Source organism: Neohortaea acidophila (assembly GCF_010093505.1).
Source record: "Neohortaea acidophila strain CBS 113389 unplaced genomic scaffold BDY17scaffold_12, whole genome shotgun sequence".
Taxonomy (NCBI): Eukaryota; Fungi; Ascomycota; class Dothideomycetes; order Mycosphaerellales; family Teratosphaeriaceae; genus Neohortaea; species Neohortaea acidophila.
In genome coordinates this window covers 680,203-705,296 of record NW_022985521.1, presented here as the reverse complement: position 1 = coordinate 705,296, position 25,094 = coordinate 680,203, and the positions used below count along the sequence as shown (strand labels likewise).

The 25,094-nt window shown below is 56.4% G+C and overlaps 6 protein-coding genes across 6 annotated transcripts; 2 read left to right on the top strand and 4 right to left on the bottom strand.

Moving 5' to 3' along the window:
* The first annotated feature begins 23 nt into the window (after positions 1-23).
* On the top strand, positions 24-817 carry BDY17DRAFT_305257 (uncharacterized protein). Its single transcript, XM_033734835.1, has one exon. The coding sequence runs from the start codon at positions 131-133 to the stop codon at positions 596-598; it is 468 nt and encodes a 155-aa protein (XP_033585831.1). The 5' UTR covers positions 24-130; the 3' UTR covers positions 599-817.
* Positions 818-7,250, bottom strand: BDY17DRAFT_305256 (uncharacterized protein). The gene has a single exon (XM_033734834.1). The coding sequence runs from the start codon at positions 7,018-7,020 to the stop codon at positions 934-936; it is 6,087 nt and encodes a 2,028-aa protein (XP_033585830.1). The 5' UTR covers positions 7,021-7,250; the 3' UTR covers positions 818-933.
* Positions 7,251-7,335: 85 nt separating this feature from the next.
* On the bottom strand, positions 7,336-12,308 carry BDY17DRAFT_305254 (Molybdopterin-binding domain of aldehyde dehydrogenase-domain-containing protein). The gene is made up of 5 exons (XM_033734833.1): positions 12,241-12,308; positions 10,791-12,174; positions 8,389-10,729; positions 8,156-8,334; positions 7,336-8,093 (listed from the first exon to the last, which is right to left on the bottom strand). Exons 2-5 carry the CDS (start codon positions 11,911-11,913, stop codon positions 7,666-7,668), a joined length of 4,071 nt encoding a protein of 1,356 aa, XP_033585829.1. The 5' UTR covers positions 11,914-12,174; positions 12,241-12,308; the 3' UTR covers positions 7,336-7,665.
* Positions 12,309-16,408, bottom strand: BDY17DRAFT_272724 (Six-hairpin glycosidase-like protein). The gene is made up of 4 exons (XM_033731964.1): positions 15,802-16,408; positions 15,598-15,738; positions 13,121-15,550; positions 12,309-13,069 (listed from the first exon to the last, which is right to left on the bottom strand). The coding sequence occupies exons 1-4, from the start codon at positions 15,942-15,944 to the stop codon at positions 12,604-12,606; spliced, it is 3,180 nt and encodes a 1,059-aa protein (XP_033585828.1). The 5' UTR covers positions 15,945-16,408; the 3' UTR covers positions 12,309-12,603.
* A 561-nt stretch (positions 16,409-16,969) lies between these two features.
* On the bottom strand, positions 16,970-19,336 carry BDY17DRAFT_328033 (LIM-domain binding protein-domain-containing protein; the record flags this gene model as incomplete). Its single annotated transcript, XM_033737782.1, has 3 exons — positions 16,970-17,512; positions 17,569-18,956; positions 19,045-19,336. The coding sequence occupies 3 exons, from the start codon at positions 19,334-19,336 to the stop codon at positions 16,970-16,972; spliced, it is 2,223 nt and encodes a 740-aa protein (XP_033585827.1).
* A 2,129-nt stretch (positions 19,337-21,465) lies between these two features.
* BDY17DRAFT_272723 (ras guanine nucleotide exchange factor domain-containing protein) lies at positions 21,466-25,082 on the top strand. Its single transcript, XM_033731963.1, has 4 exons — positions 21,466-22,174; positions 22,226-22,547; positions 22,637-22,849; positions 22,908-25,082. Exons 1-4 carry the CDS (start codon positions 21,776-21,778, stop codon positions 24,686-24,688), a joined length of 2,715 nt encoding a protein of 904 aa, XP_033585826.1. The 5' UTR covers positions 21,466-21,775; the 3' UTR covers positions 24,689-25,082.
* The last annotated feature ends 12 nt before the right edge of the window (positions 25,083-25,094 follow it).

Below are 25,094 nucleotides of genomic sequence, written 5' to 3'. Positions count from 1 at the left end.
CGCCCCGCTGCCAACCGCCGCGGCGCTGGCCAAGCGCGCCAACGGGCTGGAAGGCGCCGTCTTCGTCCCTTCCCAGGACAACTGTCTCCGGGACGTGGAGCACGGCTCCTACGAGTGCGCCGGCAATCTGATGTCGCCCGACTACCGCCACAGAATCGACGAGCTGTTTTACGTGCCGTCGGACATTGCAGTCGTGAGCGCAGAGTGGATGCATCACAGCTGGGGGCAGCCGTACGACTTCACGCACCCGGGCGTGACGACGGCCACGACGACGATAACGCGCCGGGTTTCGCCCGCCAGCACCACCACACCGCGTAAGACGCTCGCCGGACGTGCCGCTACTCCTGCCGACGCGCCCATCACAATGGCGGCGTCGGACGGTCCGTGGTACTCGAAATTCGACACGTTGATGGAGCTCTTCTTCACCACCACGGATGTCGACGGCCACTCGAAGATCACCCGCGTGCATGTGAGTGAGAACGAGGACGGGAGTTTCCGGACGCTCACGAACAAGCGACCGGCGCCTACCACTACCAATACGACGACGGTGGTCCTGGAACTTGTCACGATGACGACGACGATCGCCAAGGGAGAATGAGGTGCTTGATGGGAGGATGTTACGGGGGCGCGGGTTTCTGGTTGTTGTTGTTTTTTTGCTTCTTGTGCTTTCTGCTGTGTGTGGCTGTTGCCTTGCGTGCCTTTTTCGCTGTGCTTGTAGCTCTTACTGCTACATGCCTTGTTGCCTTTTGCTTTGGGAGAATGCGAATATTGCAGGACGTTGGAGATGGCTACCTTCAATACCCATAGTACAAGGTATACCACTATACTAGTATTGATCGTGTTCCACGCTTTCACCTTGCACCACTGCGAACAAAAGAAGAAAAGGGGTATCTCTCAAAGCACCGCACGCACAACACAAAAGAAGTGAAAAGCTCAATACTCCTCCCCATCCCTCCCCCCCGTAAGCCCACTCCGGTTCGCGATCTTCAAAAAGCTCAGCCGCGTCTTTAAACCGCCGCCACCACTAACACTCGAAGCCTTGTCCGACACCCGACTCGACACGCTCGGACGCCGCTCCTGCGCATCAGCGCCACGATCGCGCGACGAGCTGCGGAAAAAGCTCAACCGGCGCGTTAGACTGCCTGATCGCTGGCGGCTGTTGCTTCGGCTGCGCGGGCGTGATGTGCTGTCGTCGTTGTTGTCGATACCGCCTCCGGCTGTCGTATTTGCAGGTCCCGTGCCGTTGACGGGAAGTCTGTTTGATGAGTTTGAGCCAATACGGCGGAGGAAGGAGCGACGGCGCGAACGACTCCGTTGATCCTCGCCTTGGGTTGGAACTGGCTCTTGCGCACCAGGGACGACTTCAGGCTCAGCAGTTCGTCGCGGATCCACCACTGCCACGAGGGTTTTAGGGTTGACTTCCGGAAGCGGACCGTCAGGTTGCTCCTCCACGAACCCAGCAGCAGCCGCCTCCTTCTGCGGGAACAGCAGAGCTAGCTCGCGCTCAAAAGTCGTTTCAAACCGCGGGACAAGCTCGGCTTTCGTAGCACGATGTTCAGACCGAGTGAAGCGCGCAAGACAGCGGCGGATAGCGATCGCGTGGTCGAGAAGCGCAACGTTCAGTGCATTCTGCATCGGATCCATCGCTTCGTCCGCTTCGCGTTCGAGCATGGAGTACGTTGCGTCTTCGGAGGTGACGTCGCCTTGTTCAGAGGAGGGGAGGAGGGTGCGGTAGCGCGCGACGCTGCTGTCCGAGTCCGGGTCGACGGAGAGCAAGATTTCATCGGACAGGCGGCCCATGATGTCGCCGTCTTCGCCGTTCTCGACGCGCTTCTCCAATGCATATAGTTCTTGCGTCTTCCTCGTCGTGCGTTCCACGGCCGCTTGAATGGGCGACAGAGTAATCGTATCCGTGGCAACGATCTCACTTCGACGCAGCAAAGTCGGAAACGGCTCGGCAGTGGTGTAAATAGTCTTCTCGACCACCTGCTCGGTGATCGGCACATCGTACTGCGGCTGGCGCGAAGTAGTAGTGAACAGCTGCGGATTCGACATCAAAGCGTATTCGCGCGCGGCCTGCGAGACGCGCATGCGCTGGTACACCATGTGGTTCAAGTCCTTGTTAGGGCTGACAGGATACACATGCAGGTACTGGCCGTCGATGTCGGGCTCCGTAGGCGAGTGCAAGATCGTGGCGTTGGGGTGTTCTTGCTGCAGGCGCTCTTCGAATGCGGCGAGGCGGTCGCTGGGCTGGCCTTCGAAAATGAACTCCTTGTCGCGCACGCTGAGGGGGAAGTCGAAGCCTTTGTAGACGACGCGGAAGTAGCGGGGGACGACGCGATCGCCTCGCGCAATCCGCTCGTGCATCGTAGCCTGAGAACGCTGCGCACGGGCGAGCTTGGAGTAGTCGAAAGTGTTCTGCGCATACTGCATGGCAAGCTCATGGTAAGCCATCAGCGCGGATTGCCAGGCATTACCCTTTTCAAAGTGTTGGCAAAGGTCAAAGTAAAGGCCCTCCTTCCGCTCAAAGGCCGTCTGCGCAGGCATTTGTGGATCCGTCAGTGCAGGCAGCTGAGTGTTCGGGTTCCACTCGTATCGATCAGCGTGCATCTTCAGTGCCAAACCGGCTTCGGTATGGTTTCCAGCCGCCACTTGCAGCGCAGCCAGCTGGTGAACGTATCTGACAAACGCCCCTTCAGACTGCACGTCTTTGAGGGACTCCATCAGCCGCAACGTGTCAACAATGCGCATCGTCTCATTGCCGACACCTCCCTGATGGACCTTGGTGAGCAGAACCAGCAGCGCTGCGATCTTCCGGAACATCTCCATGACGGCATTGTACAGGCTGTCCTCGATCGACTGTTGAAGAGGCTGAAACTGCTCGGCCATTTCGTTGATGAATGTCGTCCGCACTATTGTCTCCGTCATCTCTTTGGAGCGGCAGAGCCGGTCGAGGCAATCGACCATAGTAGACTGAACAATGGACAGATCCTGATCGAGCTCCCACGAGCTGATGATCATTGTGCGTAGGACCTCAATCGCGACGGAGCGCAAGCCAGCATGCACGCTCAGACACAGCTCAACAATAGAAGGGATGAGGTCAGGGACAAACTGCACCTGGTACCCGCCCATGCGCTCGAAGCCGTGCAGCTCGCGGCTTTCGGGATCCGTCTCCCAGCCCATGGCATTCCAGCTTCGTCGGACCAAGTCCGCGCCCATCTCTCGCACATCCCCAGCGATTTTCCAAATCGCTCGGCGCTTCTGCTCTGGGAAAGTCTCCATTGCGAGTGCCGGGCTACTAACAGCCATGAACAGGGTGTCAAAGAAAGCACGCCACAGGTCTGTATCGAATTCAATCGCATCGGCCATGTCGGCTCCACTGGTATGGGGCAGGAGATCGACAAGTGCTTCGTAGATGCGCTCCAAACCGGTGATGACAAAGCGATGGTGAACAACATACAAGCTCAGCCACGTCTTCGAGAAGGCCTCGCCATTCAGCACACTCTGCTGCACTTTAAGGCACTGCAGCAGGACGGCAGCCACATCCACCTGACTCGTGTCAAAATGCAGCCTATGCTGAGACGTCATCGTCGCGGCGAGGAGAGCAGTGAGTTCCAGCCTGGCCTCGTCGACTGTGATTTCGTTCGGTGTTGACTTTGTCGGGAACGGATAAGTGCAGGGGAAGAGCAGGCTGAAACTCTTCTTCGCTTCGTGCGGGCTGTTCTGCAGAGCAGCATATGAAGAGACCATCTTGGGAATATACTGGCAACCGCCGTCGCCCATCTCTTCCATTTGCGCTGCCACAATTGAACAGCACAGCCGAACTTGACTGCTCCATTGATTCGTAACGTCGGGGTTCTCCCCCCAGTATGGATCCAGCCAGCGCAAGGTGTTCGCAATCAGCAACGCCCTGACCTCTGGCGTCTTGAAAATGTCCAGATGAGTATAATGCCAGATAAGTACCAGGCGGTGAAGAATCAACTTCCCTTTGGCGTGCGCACAGGCGTCGAGCATGTTCGTCGCGACTTCGAAGATGTCGGCTGGCGGCATCAACGAAGCCAGCTCTGGAAGCCAGGTGTGGAAGTGCTGGACAACAAGCGTCTGTGTCCCCAGCAGGATAGCCATGGGATTACGCATGAGGGCCATCACTGCGACGAAGAGGCGTTGGAGATCATGTGCGAAGTCCGGATGGCGTTCAGAAGAATCGGGGTCGCTGTCGCCATTCACTTGATGGGAGCTGTGCGGTCGTTCCTTCTTCGTCTCCACGATCAGCCTAAGCATCTGGTCGCCGACTTTCAGAGTAGCCCTCAACTTGCGAGAGCTGCTCGAATCCATGGGGTTAGACACCAGACGTTGATAAGCCTTGACGAGGGATTGGCTGGCGGATGGCCAATCATGAAGCGATGGCGCATGATTTTCGATCACATTGTCGAGCGAGAAACGCCTGTCGCGCGCAATGCCCATGATGATGACGAAGTTGTAGAAGATGGGATCTTCGTAAACCTCACTGCCGGCATACTCGTCCAGCATCTGGAAGAGCGAAAGAATGATGTATTCCAACAGCTTGACGATTTCAATCTCGGGAACAAAGGGGAATCGCTCCAGCAGCTCGATGAGTTCCGATCCGTGGAAGTTGCGCCAGTTCAAGAGGCCCAGCAAAGTGGGATCTTGAGAGTATGCAGTGCTGCAAAGGAAGGTGCTTACCAAGATGGTGGCCGAGGTGCCATACGCAGGCTCATTCTTTTTGTCATGCCACGGAGGAAGGGCGAGGTATGCGCCTTTGCCGCCAATCATGCTGGATGAGTATTCGTCGTACACATAAAGCGCGACTTGGTGCTCTCCGTCTCGAACGAAAGCCTCCGCTTCCCAAAGTGGGATCCACGCGAGAGCAAAAGGGAAATTGGGCGCATCCGCGATGCTCATGACGACGTGGCTACCCGGTATGTCTTCAGTAGGCACGACAAGCCGGATGGTCTGATTCCAAGCCTCTTCCCGCTCGACGCCTGTTGTCCGCCAAGCAGTATGCCCGTCGGTGTTCGCGGAAGTGAAAATGCAGTTCTCAATACGCTCACCATTGGCCCGGCGCACCTCCAGGGTGAGCTGCAAATTGCTCATGGCGGAGTGCGATCGTTGACTGAGCGGGATGTTGCCGAATTTGGAGTGTAGAAGAGCGGCGTTTCTGGCGAGAAGCGGTTCCGCCAGGGTCAGGTAAATGTCGTTGCGCTTTTCCGTGGGCACGCCGGAGAAGCCGATTTTGGGGGTCATGTGCACGTTGAAGAGCTGCGTGGGATTGTTGCGATACAGCGCCTCGAGGTCGCTTTCGGCAAATGCAGTGATGCCGACTTCGAAGCGTTTGAGAATACCGACGCGCGAGTAGCTGCCGTTGGCACTGCGGAGAACGTCCCGTATTACCTCGCTCCAGTCCTCGGTCTCATTACTCTTGTCTTCTTCCATAGAGAAGTTTGGAGCCCAGAGCGTGACATCTGTGACCAGCACAGACTGCTGTCGCGCTACTTTGCCAATGTCAACGGCCCCTACTCCGGCAATCCGCTTCACCATCTTAGTCTCGCGCAATCGACTCGAGTCAGATCTCGAATGGCTGCTATAGCCCTCGGTTCTCTGCGACAGGCCAGTTTCCGGGCGAGATGCAGAGTCGATGCCTCCGCGGATAGACGGATTCTTCCGGAGCACACTTCGCCTCCCTTTGATAGTCGGACTTCGCTGACCTGCCATGGATGCCTCGGAAAGACTCGAGATTGACGGTTTCTGCAAATGTCCGATGGACGATTGAGGTGTGATGGTCTGACGTACGGGCTCGTCCCGGATGAGTCGAAAGATGACATAGAGCTGCGATGTGTCTGTGCCAATCCCCACGTCGGTGTTGCTGAGGTCGATGAATAACGTCTTGGTCTGCTTTGCTGCATCGTCGCTCAGCTCGGCAGGCACGGGTAATGTGATGGAGTAAGCTTCGCTGATCGTTCTTGCCTTCTCGCCAAATGCTTTTGCACATAGATAGATCTGCAATGTCGCTGGAGCTTCAAGGTTCCCGACGATGTTGCGTACGTCAACCAGAACATGATAGTGCTTGTGCGGATCGACAGAGGTCTGCGGTGGGCGATCAAGTATGCTCATGTTGGCCTGAAGCTTGGTCATGTCGATGACGGAATCCTGGGCAGTGAGGATGCGGCCGCCTTCGCTCGGACTTCGGACGATGATATCGTCGTTCATCATTTTGTTGCCGGCCACCAAGTCCCATACGGTATCTTCACGAACTTTGACAAGCTCCGTGCCCGTCAAGACATCGTGGAGAAGCTGCTTGCGACTGGTGTCGAGGCGCTTGATGAGCTCGGTAATGGGCCCAAACTCAATGTTCCCCTTGGAGAGCAGCATTTCGTGCAACCGTTCGTCGTGCCATTCTCGCAGACATGAGGCAATCTCGTCAACGAGCGGCTCCTCCACCGCTTGGCCAGCCTCGTCGCCCACCCTCAACATCGGTACAGGAGCAAGGGGCTTACTGCCATTGGCGTCGCGGAGCAATGGGTCGGCCACGCTGACGAGTGCTGGCCGCTCCCGCCGAGGGATGAGGTCGCCCACACTCATCCTCTTCGTGAGGGCTTTGCTAAGGCGGCGCAAGTTGTATACTTGACTCTTCCTCTTCTCCGCAACATCCTCCTCGTGCTCATCGTCGGCGCCATCCAAGCCACCCACGGGACCATTGCTTGTATCTCCATTGCTTTTGTTCTCTCCCACCAGCTCTCGCACTTCCACGCAGTTCCGAGGGAAGATGCCAGTGAAGACGCGATGATCTAAATGCTGCCCTCGCTCACTCGTCAAGCCTGACAGTAATGACGGAGGCGCCACCAGATATCCCCGACACCACTCTTGATCTGGTCCGCCGAGCTCGATGATGTACAGGTTGTCGCCGATCTGGAGGGGGAGGTCTTCGGGCCGCGTAGCCTGGAAAGGGTGACTGCAGACGGCGAAGGCGACAGCGCCGCCTGGAAGTGGCCTCCACGGCATGGTGTGCAATCGTCTTATCGATCAGTAGTTCAGTCGGTCGGTCACCGTTCGGCTCCTTCAAGCCCAATGCCTGCCCAGCTCTGCCATTCGCCCAGCAACCCAATGCGCCCGCTTATTCACGTACCTGTGAATAACAATGCAAAGCCAAACGAGTGTGGATGGGGTGAATGCGCCAACGCGATGCGATGCGACGAGATGCAATGCGGCGAAGAGGGGAGAGACGATGCAGTGGTCGTGTGAAGGCGCGGGAAGGATCGCGAGGTTGAAACGTTGCGGAGGCGCAAGGCAGGCGCACGGGCCAGCGACACACCACCTCCCCTTTCAAATCCATGCAGGGTCCGCGGGCAGATCACCACAACCACAACCACAACCTCTTCGTATGTCCCATCTTATCTACATGTACCGGGTACGCGGTAGTCGTGGTGTAGTGATGTCTACTACATCAGCACAGCTAGCGACTGCTTCGCAGTCAATGACTTGCTTTCTACATCCCTTCCATCATCGCCGTGAAGCAATCGGAGAATAGAACAAGTCCCCGCCTGTCAAACTCTTGGCTACAGATGTAATGCTTGTCAAACCCGAGATCTTCCCGCAACCCGGTTTCATGAAAGCATGTACAACAACCACGCGTACACACAGACGCCCTCAAATACTAATGAAGAAACTCTTCTCCCCGTCCGCAGCCTTGACCTCCGCCCTCTTCAAAATAGGATCCGCACAACTTACCCGAATCCGCTCCACCGTAGCCGGACTCCTCAACTCCAAAACATCCTCACACCCCCACTGCGACCTAGCCGCCTTAAGCGCATCGCGAATCGCGAAAAACACACTCGACCCCAAGAACAAAGGCGGCTCGCCGACGCCGCGCGAGCGCTGGATGGTGCGCAGGTTCTCCCAGTTGACGTCTTTGAGCAGGCTGACGTTGAATTCTTGCGGGATGTCGCGGAAGCCCGGGATTTTGTAGGCGCCGGGGCCGCGCGTGAAGATTTGGCCGTTGTGTCGCAGCCAGAGGGATTCTTCGATTGTGAAGAGGCCCATGCCTTGGACGAAGGCGCCTTCGATTTGGCCGTAGTCTGGGAGGGTGATGTGTCAGTATCACGATTCCCATGTCTCCTTTGAATGTAGTGATACGCACCTATCGCAGGGTTGATAGACCGTCCGACATCCATCTTCACATCAGCCCGTCGGCACGTCCAATCGCCCGTCAGAGTGTCTACCTCCACCTCCGCGGCAGCAACGCCCTGGGTGAAGTAGTAGAACATCTGCCCCGTATTCGGACCCCAAACATAGCCAATATCTGGCGTCTTGTAAAATCTGTCATCGCCATCAGCTTCGCCCACAGTAATACGTGCAGTACTCGTGTCTCACCCATTCGCCGACAAATTCACTCGGTCAAAATACGCCGCATGCGCCAACTGCTTCATCGTAGCCTCCGACCCCAGCTTTTCCCTGTACGGCGCCAAGCGCTCATTCAGCTGCGAGCAAGCATTCCAAACCGCATACCCATTCAAATCGGACGAAGCAGATGCCGCAGTCGCAGACGTATTAGCAACCGTATTCGTCGCCGTCTCCGAAACGAACACGTTCTCCAACGGCACGCCCAGCGCTTCAGCGGCAAGCATCGTCATTTTCGTATGCAGTCCTTGCCCCATTTCGCAACCGCCGTGCGCGACGAGAACGCTGCCGTCGTGGTAGATGTGCACCAGAGCGCCGGCCTGATTTAAGAACAGAGCGGTGAAGGAGATGCCGAATTTCGTCGGGACGATAGAGAGCCCGCGCTTCTTCCACTTGCTCTTCTTGTTGAACTCTTCAATCTCCCCCCTTCGTCGCTGGTACTCCGAGTCGGCCAGGACTTGCTTCCACATTAACGGAACATACCAGTCCTTCAGTTCCTGGCGGAAGTGCGTCTTCTCCAGCGACTCGTACATATTGATTTCTCGCAGCTTCTCCACCGGCATCTTGAGGTGATCCGCAACTTCTTCCATCATGGATTCGCAAACGAAGATGCCTTGAGGTCCGCCAAAGCCGCGGAAGGCGGTGTTGGAGACCGTGTTCGTCTTGCAGATACGCCCGCGAACTGACACGGCTTTGAACTTGTAGCAGCCGTCGGCGTGGCTCAGTGCACGATCAACGACCGCAGCACTCAGATCTTGCGACCAGCCACCGTTGTTGAAGACATCGGCGTCCAACGCTTGCAACTTTCCGTCCTTGTTGACGCCGACTTTCCACCTGGCGAGGAAAGGATGTCGTTGACCAGACGTCAGAATGTCTTCGTCGCGATTCAACATGCATCGCACCGGCCTCTTCAACTTCTTTGCTGCGATCGCGCAGATCCCAGCGAGTTGCACGGATCTAGTCTCTTTGCCTCCAAATCCACCACCCAACCTCTTCACCTTTGCAACAACTTTATTCGCCGCGACGCCGGTGACTTGGGCAACGTACGCCTGCGTCTCCGCGGGATTCTGCGTCGACGTCCAAACTTCCATCTCGCCATCTTCTGGCTTCGGAATAACGACGCATGCGTTGGTCTCGAGGTAGAAGTGCTCTTGTCCGCCCATGCGCGCAACACCCGTGAACACGTGATCCGATTCGGCAAAGGCCTTGTCGAGATCGCCGTCGTTGATGTAGTGATAATGGTCGAAATAGCTGTTCGCCTCGATTGCCTCTTCAATCGTGAAGATAGCAGGCAGCTCTTCGTATTCGACTTTCACCGCCCGAGCACCGGCTTCCGCTTGCTTAGCTGATGTCCCCAAAATGACGCCAATGGGTTGACCGGCGGTAAAGACTTCGTCAATGGCGAAGAAAGTTTCGTCGCATTTCGGTGCTCCCCACCAGTTCGCCTCTGGGTTGGGCAGGTCATTGTGGTCGACGTAATCCACCACACCCGGCAGATCAAGGGCAGGCGAAGTATCAACAGATAAGATCCTAGCGTGAGCTTTGGTGCTCAACACTAGACACGCCAAGAGCTCGTTCTGCTGCACAGGAATATCGTCGGTGTACTGCGCCGAGCCAACACATTGCTTGAGAGCAGCCACGTGCGGCCGTTCTTTGCCAATCGTCTGTTTCTCGTAAGCGACAGCAGAGGCATGGTCTTTGAAGCCCTTTGAAATTTCCCGCTCGATCTCGGGGATGCAGTCTGCGTCAGCCGTAGATGAGGATGTTTGTAACTCTTGCAGAACCTCGTTATAGAATTTGTAGAAGAAGCCAAGAGCGAGCGACTTCCTGTAAGTGGCCATGCCGCCAGGAACTCCGAAGCGAAGGTTGAAATCCTGCTCAAGAGCGTTCATCACCCCCTCGAGTGTGCTGGGATCGGTGAACGTCTTGCCAGTCAGATATTCGACGGCTTGTTTCGCAGCGATGGTAATGGGAGCCATGCCACCGTAGATCAAGCTGCAGTCCTTGACAACATGACTGTCGTCAAGCTTGACTCTCAGAGCAGCGTTTACGATCGCAATATCGTCATCCTTTCGCTTGGCCTGCTTGTACGCTCGCATGTGCTCGCCTTTCTCCTGGAAAACAGGGATTCGGATGCTAGCAATGATGGCATCTGGAGGAAGAGCGGTAACTCGGTAACCCTTGAAGAAGTCGGCCATTGGTAGCTCGATTGTCTTCTCAAGCGACTTCGCAACCAAAGTCGCATTTGTCGCCACGAAAACTGGATTCAGATCGGAAATCGGCGATGCTGTTGCCAGATTGCCGGCTGGTGTGCCTAGAAGAAACACCGGATGAGTATCCATGTCCAACTTGCCCTGCGGATGAAGCAAACTCACCAACATTCCGGATCTGCCTGCCAGCAAAGTACCTGATCTGCTTCAGGATCGCCGCAAACGGCTGTCCACGCTGAGCTCCATAATGCTCAACAGCCTCCTCAGCCAAGCCCTCCAAATCCGTCAAAGTGACATTGCCGCCAATCTCGAGATACTCATCATGAAAGTGGTACTGTCTCAACTCCGCGATATCGCCAACATACACCGAAGCCGTGTACTGCATGCCCTTGAACTTGACCTCGATCTGCGTTTCCGTGCTGCCACCGATGATTTTGGCGGACGGGTACGCACTCTTGATCTCAAGGAGCTGGTGCAAAGTCGCCGGCCGGAACCAGCGTTTGCGTTTGTTGCCGAACGCCAGCGCTTTGAATTCGTGTCGTTTCAATGCCGGAGGGAAGATGAGTTCTGTGTCGGGTTTGTACTCGATGAAGCCGGGCGGGGTGAATCTCTTGATGGGCTGATCATCGTTGCCATTGGATTTGCAGCACCCGCCGCCAGCGTCGCCATTCTCCATACAACATCCACTCCCGCCATTCGCTTTCGCCATCCCGCAGCTGCGCTCGGCGCTGAACGTCTGCGCGGCGTCGAGGATAGGCCTGTACCCCGTGCACCGACACAGATTGCCATCGAACGCCTCCTCAATATCATGCTCGCTCGGCCGTTCATTATTCCTGAGCAAGGCGTAAAGACTCATAACAATGCCCGGCGTGCAGAATCCACACTGGCTCCCGTTCCCCTTCGCAATCCGCTCCTGAGCCGGATGAGGAGACTTGACATTCCCAATCCCCTCGACGGTAATAACATGCTTCCCATCAACGGACACCAGCGGCGCCAAACACGCATTGACAGAAGCGTGATAGATCTTCTTCGTGGTCGGATTATACTGCGAGACCACCACAGTACACGCACCGCAACCGCCTTCGGCGCATCCCAGCTTCGTCCCAGTCAGACCGATTCCACGAAGATATTCGAGCAGCGTCACCTCGGGATCCGCGCTGTCGAGCGTGACTTTAGAGCCGTTGAGATAGAATCTGATCGTGTCGTCGTAGTCTGCTGTGATGGAGGCCAGGGCATGGCGAGTCGTGGGCTCTACTGCCGGGTCTGGAGATACTCGCCCCGGAGCCATTGTGTTTGCGGGTGGTTCGTTGGGGGGTTTGGTCTTGTCTTTCAATGCGTGCCAGGTACTCCTTGAAGCGATGCAATAATCAAAGCTGCACCTTCGAGTGCGCCGCAGATTGTAGATTCGAGAATGACCCCTTTCGACAGCTCAGGTAAGAGTGTAGCCGTTGTTTCGCGCCTGCGAGAGTATCAAGAGCAGAGTCGCCGCCAGCTCGGAGTAGCGCAATCAATCGCGCGTTATCTGGATATCGCAGCGCGCCGAATCAACCTGCAGCATGTAGCTTGATAAGGTAAGCTGAGCTTGGAGGATTCTCGACCAAATGTAAGGAACTACCTTCGAGAAGAACAAGAATCGAACAACGGGTGAATTCTTGTCAAACACAGGGCTGAAATAAAGGAATGTATTGGAGGTGGACGTTCTAGACGAGGTGCGGTCTCCGACGTGTCGGAGATGGCCGATGATCTGCCTTTCTGCCTGAGGCGCAAGTCCACCGACAACGAAGATGAAATGACCTGGAAGTGAACATTTGGAGAGAGAAATATGCTCCATTTTAGGACTCTCCCACCCAGGAAATTAATGCATTCTACCAGGAAGCCCTTTCCATGCGAATACCCATCCCAACACCCTCATCAAGCATCATGCCGCAACTAGGAAGAACAACAATAGGCCCCAAACCCACTCAGCCCACGCCCAGCTTTACAACTCATCATCAAGCGAAGCATCAACCGGCCCAGTACCCTCATCATCATCCGCCCCATCCGTCTGCGCAGACAGTTCCTCCGAATACTCCGGCGCCTCGTTGGACCTGATGCGCTTGAGCTGCTCCTGCACATACCGGTTGATGGGATCATCGGGGTCGTCGGGCACGCCCTTCTTCGGGTCGTCTTCGTTGTAGATGGTCCAGGAGCGGCCGTCGCCGCCGGTGTCGCCGTTAGTGTTGGTGTTATCGTCCTCGGCTTCGCCGGTCGTGCCGTTGGTGACGTCGCTGCGGCCAGTCTCGCTGCGGTTGCCGATGGAGCGTCTGCGAGTCACACTCCGCTTGATTCCGCTCGGCCTACGGCCGGCAAGGGAAGCGCGACGTTGACGGAGGAAGGTGTCGTCGAAGTAGTGGGATGCTGCGGCGGATGGACTGCGGGGTGTCTGAGGCAGTCGGCAGTTGACGCTGAAAAATGTTAGTGATGGACAAAAATTCGCGAAGAGCAGACGAGCTTACCCCGTGTCATGAATCATCTTGGCCATAAGGCCCGTCCAGCCAGTCTGATGGCTCGCACCAAGACCACGTCCAGTATCGCCGTCGAAGAATTCGTAGAACCACATGTAGTCCCTCCAGTGCGGATCATTGTTGAGCATCTTGTTGCCATCGTGCATCGCTCGCCGGCCTTGCTCATCGTAGGTCATCAGATGCTGCAGCCGGTGCTGAATCTCTTCCGCAACATGGCCGAGATGCATGTAGTCTCCAGAGCCCGTCGGACACTCGACCTTGAAAGTGTTGCCGTAGAACATGTAGAAGCGCAGCAGCGATTCGATGAGCAGGAAGTTGACCGCGAGCCAGATAGGCCCGCGCCAGTTGCTGTTGCCACCGAACAGGCCGCTGTCGGAGTCGCCAGGAACGTAGCCAACGGAGTAGTTCTGTCCCTTCACGTCCATGGACACAGGGTGTTTCTGATGGAACTTCGACAGGGACCGGATGCCGTTGGGTGCGAGGAACTCCGACTCGTCGAGCATGTACTTCAGAATCGATCGCAGACGGTCTTCATTGACAAGAGAGAGCAGCAGGCGCTGATCCTTGCCTCGGCGGTCTATGCTGGCAATGTTGCGCTCCACAACCTCCTTCTTGTTCTTGATCACCCAATCGACGTGCCTCCGGAACTTCGGGAAGCTCTTAAGCACCTGTGGTTCGAGGGTGAGAGTGGCGTACATCGGGATGAGGCCGACCATGGACCGGACGTGCATCTGGTGTGCATGCGATCCGCCCCACGTGATTGCGTCGTAGTAGAAGCCGTCTTCGTCGTTCCACAGAGACTTTGCTTCGGAGCCCAATCGGTATTGCATAGCATCCGAGATGAGGATGAAGTGCTCAAAGAACTTCGAGGCAATGTCCTCGTAGATTCGGCGATGTTTGGCCAGCTCCAGGGAGATGTTGAGCATGCTCAGGCAGTAGAATGCCATCCATCCCGTCGCATCGGCTTGCTCAAGGGTGCCACCAGTGGGGAGAGGGTCAGATCGATTGAAAAGACCAATGTTGTCGAGACCGAGGAAGCCGCCCTCGAACACATTCTTGCCCTCGTAATCCTTGCGATTGCACCACCACGTGAAGTTCATCAGCAGCTTCTGGAAGACGCGCTCCAGGAAGTCCAAATCTTCGCGGCCGTACATTTTGCGTTCAATCTTGAACGTGCGGAACACCGACCAAGCATGTACGGGAGGGTTGACGTCGGAGAAGTTCCATTCATAGGCTGGCAGCTGCCCGTTAGGATGCATGTACCACTCACGAGTGAAGAGGTCGAGTTGCTTCTTGGCGTATTCGGGGTCGATGATGGCGATGGGGATGCAATGGAAGGCGGTATCCCAGGCGGCGAAGAACGGGTACTCCCACGAGTCAGGCATGGACAGGACGTCGTCGAGGTGCATGTGCTTCCACTGGGAGTTGCGCACCGACTTTCTCTCCGGCGGTGGCGGAGGGCTGCCGGGGTCGCCGTTCGCCCACTGATCCCAGATGAAATGGTAGTATTGTTTGCACCACATCATGCCAGAAAAGGCTTGACGTTGGATGTTGCGCAGGTCGTCCGACATGGGCATGGGGTTGATCTTGAAGTAGAACTCATCGGCCTCTGCCAGGCGCTGGTCCATGACATCGTCAAACTCCTCTTCGTCGAGGTACGAGTCGGCATGCTTCGTGGACACTCGGAATCGGACGACGGCACACTCTCCCGGTGGCACACCCTGACCCTGGTTGAACGCATACCACGCCGCGCTCTTCGTGCCGGTCTTGTCCGGATTAACGGCTTTTTTGTCACCCTTGACGACCCGCTTGTGGAAGGCGTCTTTGACGTAGGGAGTGGGATTCTTTTTGGAGCCCCAAAGGTCGACGAGATTGGAATCGTTGTCGGTGAAGAGAAACTCGGGCTCAACATCGTCGTCGCGCCCACAGCTGTTCGGGGAAGGAGAGAATTGAGCGTAGCGGTCGCCAAGGTCGCGATGGGAGATGTGAGTCTGCAGCGGGCCGTCCTGCTTGATGTTGGGCTTGTAGTCATCGCGACCCCACGCCCAGGTGTTGCGGAACCAGACGTGAGGCAGAATGTGGATCTTGGCGGGATCGGGACCTCTGTTGTAGCACGTGACACGGAAGAGCAGCTCATCCGGGTTGTCCTTCTCTTTGGCCGTTTCAATGAAGCAGTCCCAGTACCGGTTGTCATTGAAGATGCCGGTGTCAACGAGCCCGTATTCCCTGTCCTTCTTTGACCTCCTCTGATTCTCCTTGATGATGTCTTCGTAGGGGAACTCTTTCTGCGGAAGCTTGTAGAGATACTTCATGTAGGAGTGGGTGGGGGTGTTGTCAAGGTGGAAGTGGCACTCTTTGATGCTCTCGCCGTGAACACCCTGGGGGTTGGAGAGACCGAAGAGACGCTCTTTGAGGTGGCCGCTGTGTCTTGTCAGCTGAATGTCACAGAAGCCGGACGGGCAACGTACTCTTTCTCGTTCCAGAAAGCAAAGGCAATGTTCAAGCGGCCGTGAGTGTCCGAGACGCCAGCAATGCCATCCTCACCCCAGCGAAAGGCTCGACTGCGGGCCATGTCGTAGGTGAAGTGACTCCACGCATCTCCATCGTGGCTGTCTCACGTGAGCAGGTGTTCAAAGGTTAGGCTCTTCGGGCGAAGGGTGATGGCGACTCACGAGTAGTCTTCTCGCACCGTAGCCCATTGTCTCTCGGCGACGTAAGGGCCGAAGTGTTTCCAGTACTTGACTCTGTCCTTGTCCTCCTTCAACCGCTGCTCTTCCGCGCTGGGAACCTCTTGCTTCCCACCCACGAGAACCATGGTGATGGCCTCTTGCAGGGAGATGGAATGTAGTCTAGCAGTCTAGTGGGCGATTGCGTATGAGGAATGGTATGCGGTGCAAGGCTGCAGCACAGTGGCGATGGGTCGTGAGGATGGATAGGTGGCGGTGTAGTCGGCTAGTGCTGGAGGGGAAGTGGTCGACACAATGCTTGCAATGATCTTCTGCAACTAGATACAAGCTCGAAGGGTAAAAAGAAACGGGAGAGTAGACAGCGAAGGGCAGACAGAAGAACCAAAGATGCGGGTGAAGGTGATGTTTACACCCAAGAAGACACGACAGGCAAGCACATGTGAATCAGAAAAAGCAGGTGGCAATCGATGCGGCTCCTGATCCGTTCCTGACTACCGTCTATAGCTTGTCTCCAGCTTCCGGCGACTGCTCGATGGGCAGGTGCGGCGTCATACCCAAGAAACTTTGAAGCCACTCACGCCAGCAGCTCCTGCCGGGTTGGGATGGGCAAATGGCGCGGCAGCCGGGCTAGTCGATCTCCCTCCCGCTTGCCTTTCCCAACGCTTCATCGTTCCTTCCTCTGACCCCATCCGCCACGTGCGGCCGAGGTCTATCTGTGATGGAAAGAATAGGATGATCAGGCTGGGAACTTTCGGCACGTGCAATATACGTGTAGTGTTCAGTGTAACCTATAGCTACCTATGTAGGACATACGTTATACTGAACCGGCTCCAAGGAACGACCCCAATGGCATAAAGTAGTACATACTATCCACTATACCAATATCCACTCGCGCACCCGCATCCCTCGCCAGAACGAAAACGCAACCAGAAGCCACAAGAAGGATATGTAAGGTAATGTAACAAGTAAGCAAGCCCTGCCGTATCCCAATCGCCCTCTGCACCATCATCCATCTCGGCCGACGAACCCAAAGAGACGATGAAGCGGAGGTATAACCGACGAGGAGGAGCAGCCAGAAACCCCCATCAACGCCACGCTTTTCCCCAAGTACACAAGAAAACATAAGAGCAGAGACGTCTCAAGCACGATGAACTCAAGCCCCGCCCGGCTTCGCCTTCTTGGGCATGCGCGGGCTGGGCTTGACGCGATTGCCTCCCTCGCCGGCATCATCCCCCTCCACCTTCACCGTACTCCGCCGACGCTTGTTATTCACGTTCGGGCTGGTGTTGGCGCTCGCCGCACTGCTGTTCGTGCCCTGCTGCGAATGCTGCGGCACCATGCCCGGCGCCACCATGTGGTTCAGCGAGGGCGAGGGGGTGTGCGCGTTGCCCATGTTGCTCATGCTCGCTGCCAGTCCGGGCGGCATGCCGGGGCTGCCGTTCATGCCGTTTTGCATGGGCAGGTTGAGGTGCGACACGTTGGGGGAGGAGAATTGGCCGGCGTTGGGCATTTGCATGTGTGCCATGCTCGGCGTGCGGTTACCCATGCCCATGGCGTTGGGTGGGGGGCCGCCTTGCGGGTTGCCTTGCTGATCTTGATACTGTGTTACCATCGCTTCCAGCGCTTGTTCGGGTCGCACTTTGCGTTCCTGGGCGTAGGCGATGAGGTCGGCCATGACGCACATGGTTTCGTCGATCTGGTGGACATGTTAGTCTTCACTGCGGCCCAGACATCAAGTACGAGTTGCCTCACCTCGAGGAACTGCTGCACGCGCTCCGTAATCCCCAGCTTTCCCTTGGAAACCCGCGGGAAGTGATCGATCGTCAACCCTTCCAGCTGCGCCTGCATCTTCTGCTGAGCCTTGGGCAACTTGTTCTTCGCCATTTTCGGCGAGGCCTTGTTAGCCATGGTTGGACTCCAGCTCGACAGCAATCTCTCAATCTCTGCCCTCGTTACATGCTCTTCGGTGTTGGCCGTATAAAGCTCCATCAACTCGATGAAGTCGGATCCAGGGGCAAACAGAACGTTGACACTCCCGTTCATCTCCAAGCGAGCGCCGTTGGGGTATGCAACGGTGAGGACGGCGCTGGAGAAGGACACTTGATGCCGATTCGGTGCAATGGCCGTCTCTCGCACGTGCTCAAGATGCAGTCGTATGTATGCGGCGCTGGAATCAAAGTACGTTTGGAAATATCTTGCAATCGTGGGCCGCGGGACCTCGTATCTCTTCGCCTTCTTCTCTTCCGGTCCGGGCGGGGGTGCAAAAGTGTGGATGAAGCGGGCGTCAGGGGCGAAATGCCGATCGACAAAGTTGTGCCACAGTCCAATGTCTTTGCCAGACTCGCCGTCGAAGCTGCTCAGATGATCTCCAAATTGGATGACCTTGAGAATGAAGATGCCGCTCTGGCCCTGCTGCTGGGCCTGCACCGCTTGGACCTGCGCCATCCGCTGCAGAGCAACATTCTGTTGCTGCTGCATCTGCATTTGTTGGCGCTGTCGCTGAATTGCAGCCAGTTGCTGTTGCGTCATCCCTTGTGGAGGCTGCCCCGGCTGCCCCGGCTGCTGCCCGGGTCCTGGTTGACCCTGTTGTTGTTGCTGCTGCCCGTTCGGAGCCTGCTGCTGAGGATGTTGTTGCTGGGGGGTCTGGCTTTGCGCGGGGCTCGCCTGGGCTTGCGCATTTCCTGGTGGACCACTCGTAGGGTTCTGCTCGCTGGGATTCGGCCGGGACTGCGGGCGCATCGCTTGCCCAGGATGTTGTTGCTGTGGGCCTTGCTGGCTGTGTGCTCCTGGCTGCGCGCCCTGATTACTCTGTTGCGAGCCTGCTTGCTGCATGGCGAGGGCCTGCTGCTGCGCTTGCTGATTCTGCTGCTGTGCGATGGCTTGTTGCTGCATGCGCATTTGCATCTGCTGCTGTTGCGCCAGCAGGTGTGCGGGTAATTGCACACCCTGGGCATGCATCGCCTGGTTGTTTTGTTGCTGCTGTTGCTGCATCTGCTGCATTTGTTGCATTTGTTGTGGACTCAGCCCCTGCATGTTTCCCGGCTGCATTCCCGCCATTCCGTTACCAGCTTGCGCGAGTGCGGAGGCGCGGCGATTCATCATCACTTGTTGTTGCAGGGCGAATTGGGGATTGTTTTGCACTATGAAGAACAGATGATGGTTAGCAAAGGTCTCAACTCAAGCAATTGCTCGCGTGGGTACATAGAGATATGCGATAAGGAGACATACGATTGTGCTGCATGATGGCCTGTTGCTGTTGCTGTTGTATCTGTTGGGGAGTCATCTGGCTCATGGCGATGGCGTGCGCATTTTGCATGCCGCCAGCCATGGTCTGACCTCCCATCTGCGCCGGCATACCGCCCATTTGTCCAGGCATGTGCTGAGCACCCATGCCGGCGGGGTTGCCCATTGAACTCGCGCCAGGCTGCATGGCGAGCATCGCGCCGCCTTGTGTGACGTGAGGCCCTGGTGTTACCGGGCCGCCAGGATGGCCCATCTGCTGCATCTGCGCCGGAGTCATCGGGGGTTGTCCTGGTGTTAACGAGGGATGGGCGTGCGGCGCCATTCCAGGGGGCATAGCACCGGGCTGTGGCGGATATGTGGCCATCATCTTGCTCGTCGGGGCAGTCACTGTCCCGTTCTCTGGGACTCTTCACGTGAGCGTCGCCGGCCCACGCCTGCCAAAGCTCCTCCGAGCCCAAGCCAACGGCCGGGTCAGGGTCGCGCAGCTACAAAGACTCTGCCAGTGCAATGCATAGGTTTACTTCATCCGCCTGGCCTCGCCCGTGGTGATAGTTTGGGGGTCGCGGGGAAGAAGCGCAAGAGTACGCGCCTCGGAGGTGAGGTGAACGGAGGAGGTCCAGGAGCGACAGAAGCGCGTAGCCAGGGACTCGGAAGAAAGCGTGTCGGGGAGCACGCTCGAGCCGTGGAGGAGGGTTGTGTAGGTGGTGGTGGTGATTAGCGGCTCTGGGCAGCGCGTGGTGGAGTGTGAGAGAGCTGGGGTATGGCGGAGTGGGGACAAGCGAGCGACAGCAGCGCCGGAGGGCGGTGGCGCGATAAACGCGACTTCACGGCCACGAGCGCTGTGTGGAGGGGGGGAGGATGACAGAAGCAGGCGCTGGCGAGGCCGTGGACAGTGAAGAGTGGTGGTGGATTGGGGAAAGGCGATGAGGTCGCCGGGGCTCCAAGTGCACGGGCAGGATGTGGGCGACGCTCGGGCCCCTAATTTTGGCGGGTGGTTATCAAAAGTTGCGGTGTTTGTATAACCGAGTCGTACGTCAGATGAATGGTGTCAGAGTGGTGCAATGCCCGCTATGTCCACGTAGAGACCCTTGCTGATCCTCGCATAATCGATTGGACTGACCTACGAGAGACTGTCCTCATTATTCGACACGAGCCATCTCAAAGTAAGGCGAATCGCGATAAGACAATCGAAGGCGTCCCATGAGTTTTGCCACCAGGTCTGTGCAGATGCCACGACTTGTGGCCGCCTGAATTTATTGATATTCCACGCCGAGAATTTCTTCCAGCCTCCCAACTTCTCCCATTCACTCCATCCACGTCAAACAATCCTCCGGATGGCGTCGACCTGCTGTCATCATGGCATCGGGTCTGTCCGAACCTGACGTGTAAGTATTTGTGCCCCCTTCACCCTTACCGCCCCCCCTCCATCACGAGATGATCTTCACATACATTCTTCTTTTCCCAATTGATTCGACCATGAAACAGCTCAGTCTGCTCGTCTGCCTGTCGCAGGGCGGATGTAATACTTGCCAGTAACTCTTGTCTGACCCGATGCCTGCCTCGCACACGATTGCTACTTCACGAACGTCCGTCGGGCAGTGCGCTGACTTTGCATCACAGGACTTTGCATATGTTTGACCTTGGCCTCGGGACCTCCACCTCCACAGCGGATGAACTCCCCTGGATCTCCCGCGTTGACCGGGCCTACCACGATTGCACCGACATGATGCCTCTTGGCCACCTCACAGTACGTTGACGACATTTCTTATTCCTTCACTCCTTGCCTCCCTGATGAAAACCTACCATAATTCGCAGTTTCCACTCTAGCTCTCGCTCTTAGAACCTAATAGAGAGTCGATGAGGGTATAATCTTCCTTGGATGTCTGATCTTGCATATTGCCTCTGCCTTTATCTTCGCGCAGCTTTCTTGTACAAGGACTTTGCTGACCAGAGGAAAGACTAGGAAATATCGTGCAAAGACCGTCCAGCCGGAGGGTTCCAACATCTTCGGTATGTGATCCGAAGCAGCTCTTCATGCGTTGTGTTTGTCGCCGCCCAGTGAGCATGCTGTCACAAAGACTGCATGTGCATGTATTCGCTGTACCCTCGCGACTACTCCCGATAAGCAGTTTAGCTCGGGACCCGCTCGATCGTACCTGTAGATTGACCCCTCTGAAGATCTTTGGGCAAGTTGTGATTGTGAACACTGTGCCATGTTCTAGCTACCGACTAAATAGCAAGAGTACTACTGCTCCCTCTGTCCGAATCTCGCCTCTTCAATTGTGCGGATCCGGCGGCTATGCCGTGGTGCAATGCCCGAAGGGATGTCCGTAGCTAGCGTGAGCTTGGCGTCGGGCCCTGGTGGATGAGACGCACATGCAAGAGCTGGGGTTGGGATGAGAATGCCGACTGCAATCTGGCTGGACCTGCAGATCACCTCCCTCCTCGCCCGTTCCATTGGCCCTCCCTCGTAACCCGATACTTTGACGCCTTTGACACTCGCGGGGTGCACGGAAAAGCTCGCCCACATTCCTCTGCCCCTCCCCTTCTCCGCATTGCGCACGACATGAGGTTTGTGCGGTGCAGCGTTGTTTCTGGGAATGGGGAGTTCAAGAGCTGCTGCATGATTGATGGTCCAGCCTCGGGTTTGGGAGGAAATTTAAAATTGTAGAGGGCAAGGACCAGGACCAGGACAAGGACAAGGACAAGGAGGGCAATGTCGAGCTCTGCAACCCAATCGAGACGCAGTTCCAAGTCCACACAGTCAGGCCGCGATCGGGATTCGCAACCTGCTCGGAATGACAGGAGGCAGAAGGCACAGAGTGTGCAAGTCGAGACGGGACGAAGGAGACCTAGCCAACAGATTGAGAAGCAGCTGCGGATTGCGGACGAGCGGCCGTCGGTCAAGAGTCGGATCAATTCTGCTCCGTTGGTATCGAGAAGAGTAGACGATGCCTCTCGACAGGAGGATGGCCATGATGATGCACAACCGCGGGCTCAAGCTGCGTCCGCTCGGGCGTCAAAGGCCATCCCCGATTTAGGTGCACAAGACGAGGACGAGGTCGCGGGAGTTGTGGGGGCAATACGACACTTCCAGCCTTTCCAACCACCAGAGGTATGCTCAGTCCAGGCCTTGAAGCGTTGGACAACCTTCTAATTCTCCCAGCTTTCACAACCCTTGCCCGACATCAACATTGCCATTATTGGTTCGCGAGGCGTGGGAAAATCGACATTCATGCAAAAGGCCTTGGACCTACCGTTCCTTTCCGACTCTCAAGCCGTCGAGCGAAAGATCGGGATCGACGGCACGGATTATCTCTTACGACTTCTCGAAGTACCCATTGATGATGTTGACATTGACGACGACGACGAAACGGTAATTTGGCCGGAGACGATTGAGGACAAGCTCATGCCGCAGATTGACGGCGCTGTGACGCTGTACAACGTTCAAGACCGGGGTACGCTGGAGGACGTACCGAAAATGCTGAGTACGTTCTATCTGACAGACGCCTGTCTTTTTCCCATCATTTGTACTTCAAAGCAAACGGGGCAAACGCTGATACGCCCTTCCGAGCAGATGCAATCGACAAGGCTGGCCTTCCATCGCTTCTCGTTTCCAGCAAGTGCGACACTTTACCCCAAGATCGTGCCGTAGATCCTCGAGTGATTGAGCAAGCTGCAAAACGACAGATCAAGAACCTCGATGCTTTGCAGGTGTCCTCTGCCGTTCCGGATAGTCACAAGCAGGGCATGGCGCTCATCTTGCAGGCCATTGTAGCCAGCGTGCCAAGTATGCCCTTATCTTCCTCGTGTATGCTGTCCTAAAACTCAAGCTGACTCATCTACAGGCGACCAGCTGCAAGCTCCGTCAGCACTCCGTCGACGAGCCCAGTCAAATGCGGTGCGACCCGTCTCGCCACGGCCCCCCAGCGAGCGCGGTCATCTTCGCGCCGCCTCGGAACAGACTGGCCGCCCATACAAAGATCAAAGCCCCTCCCGTCACGACTCGAGTCTTACGGCGTACAGCTCTGAAGATTGGTCCCATGCCACGTCCGAAACGGCCGACCATGACATGCAAAGCTCCTTCCTGTTCGAAGAGTCCATGAGCGAAACTTCCGAGGGCTCATTCGATGTGCCTGACCAGATGATCCCGCAGATCGGTACTGTCAGTCACACGCCTCCCTTCTATACAGAGGACGGAACGACTTTCGAGGTTCTGGTTGATCGTCTTTTGGCACAGCCATCTTCCAAAGCAGACGGCAAATTTTCTGCCATCTTTCTTGCGCTTTACAGGAAGTTCGCAACTCCCGGAGAACTACTCGAAGCTATCGCTCAATATTTTGACAAATTAGAGAGGAGCAGTGATGCCGGTGTTATCAAAACGTCGAATCAGCTTCGGGTCCTGGCCATCTTGGAGCTCTGGATCGGCACATATCCAGGTGACTTTGCCTATCCCAAGACGAAGCAAAGGATACGTACGTTTGTTGGCAAGCTGGCAGAGAATCGCATTTTCGCATCGGCGGCGAAGATGATGACTGTCGATCTGGGTGCAGTTCGTGAAAACGACGACACGAATTGGGCATATTGTGACAAGGACCGACAAAGCAGCGGCGCTCGTAACCGACTCTCGCTATCTGCTTCTGCCAAACGCTTGCTCGACGACCCAGATCACCATGCCGTCAACGGTTCATCGTTGGCGAGTGAAGACACGGCTGCATCAGATGGCGCAACATCCTCACACACCTTGGCCAGGGTAGAGAGTGCACAGCAGCAAGCTGCATTGCTGACTCCAACCCCACGCCACCCCGTCACCAAGATGCAATGGCGCCTCCTCATGGAGCTATCCGACGACAGCATCGCCCGAGAACTGACCCGTATAGACTGGGTCATGTTCTGCTCGACCCCACCTCGGGATCTCGTCCGGCAAGTATCTCTCAGCAAAGCGCAGAAGGCCGCATGCAAGAACATTGTGCACGTCAACCGCGCAATCGACCACTTCAACCACCTCGCCTCCTGGGTCCAAAACTACATCCTGCTGCGCGACAAGCCGAAACACCGCGCGCTCATGCTCGAGAAGTTTATGCGCATCGCGCGCAAGCTCCGCGAACTCAACAACTACAACTCCCTCGGCGCGATCATCGCCGGCATCAAATCCGCCCCCGTGCACCGCCTCGCCGCCACGCGCGAGCTCATCCCACGCCCCGTCGGCACAGACTGGCTGAAATTGGAGATCCTCATGTCCCCGTCGAAATCGCACTCCGCCTATCGCTTGGCGTGGGAGAACAGCTCTACTGAACGCATCCCGTACCTCCCGCTCCTTCAACGGGATCTTGTCGCTGCGGCAGCGGGGAACGAAACGTTCATCGGGGATGAGAAGGAGGGCCGGATCAACTGGAAGAAGTTTGAGATTATGGGCGAAGTGGTGGTGGATATTCAGAAGGCGCAGGGGTTGCCGTACAAGGGCTTGCTGGGCGGGAAGGGCAATGAGGTGATTAAGGAGTTGGTGCTTGATGTGAAGCTGATGAGGGATGAGGAGGTGAGTATCTTCCCGGCGGTCTTGGGAGAGAGAGTACATGGACTGACTTGGCTACGTGTGACAGGAGCTCTTTGCCCGCAGCAAGCAGCTTGAACCCACGGGCACCCCAGCGGTTGGAACGACGGCGAAGTTCAAGGAATTGTTCAGACGGTGAGCAAGACGAGAAGACGGGCTGACGGTCGACGACTATGATGTGGACATGCGTTTGCGCAAACGAGATGAGCAACGAGTTCTCTTCTGGATTGCACTTGTTTTGGAAAACGGAAACGAGCGATGAGCATTCCCCCAAAAGCATGATGTTTATAAATCAACATTTACAGCCTCGCGGCGCAGGATGGCGGGATTCGGGAAGCTGGGAATAGGAGCATACGGCGCGGATCATGATCTAGAAGTCTTGAGTGGGAATGAATGATAGCGTAACCATCGAGTTCAAGTCAATTAACATGCCGGGCTTAACTGTGTATATCTCCTCTCAGCATCGTGGGTATTCCCATGCTCC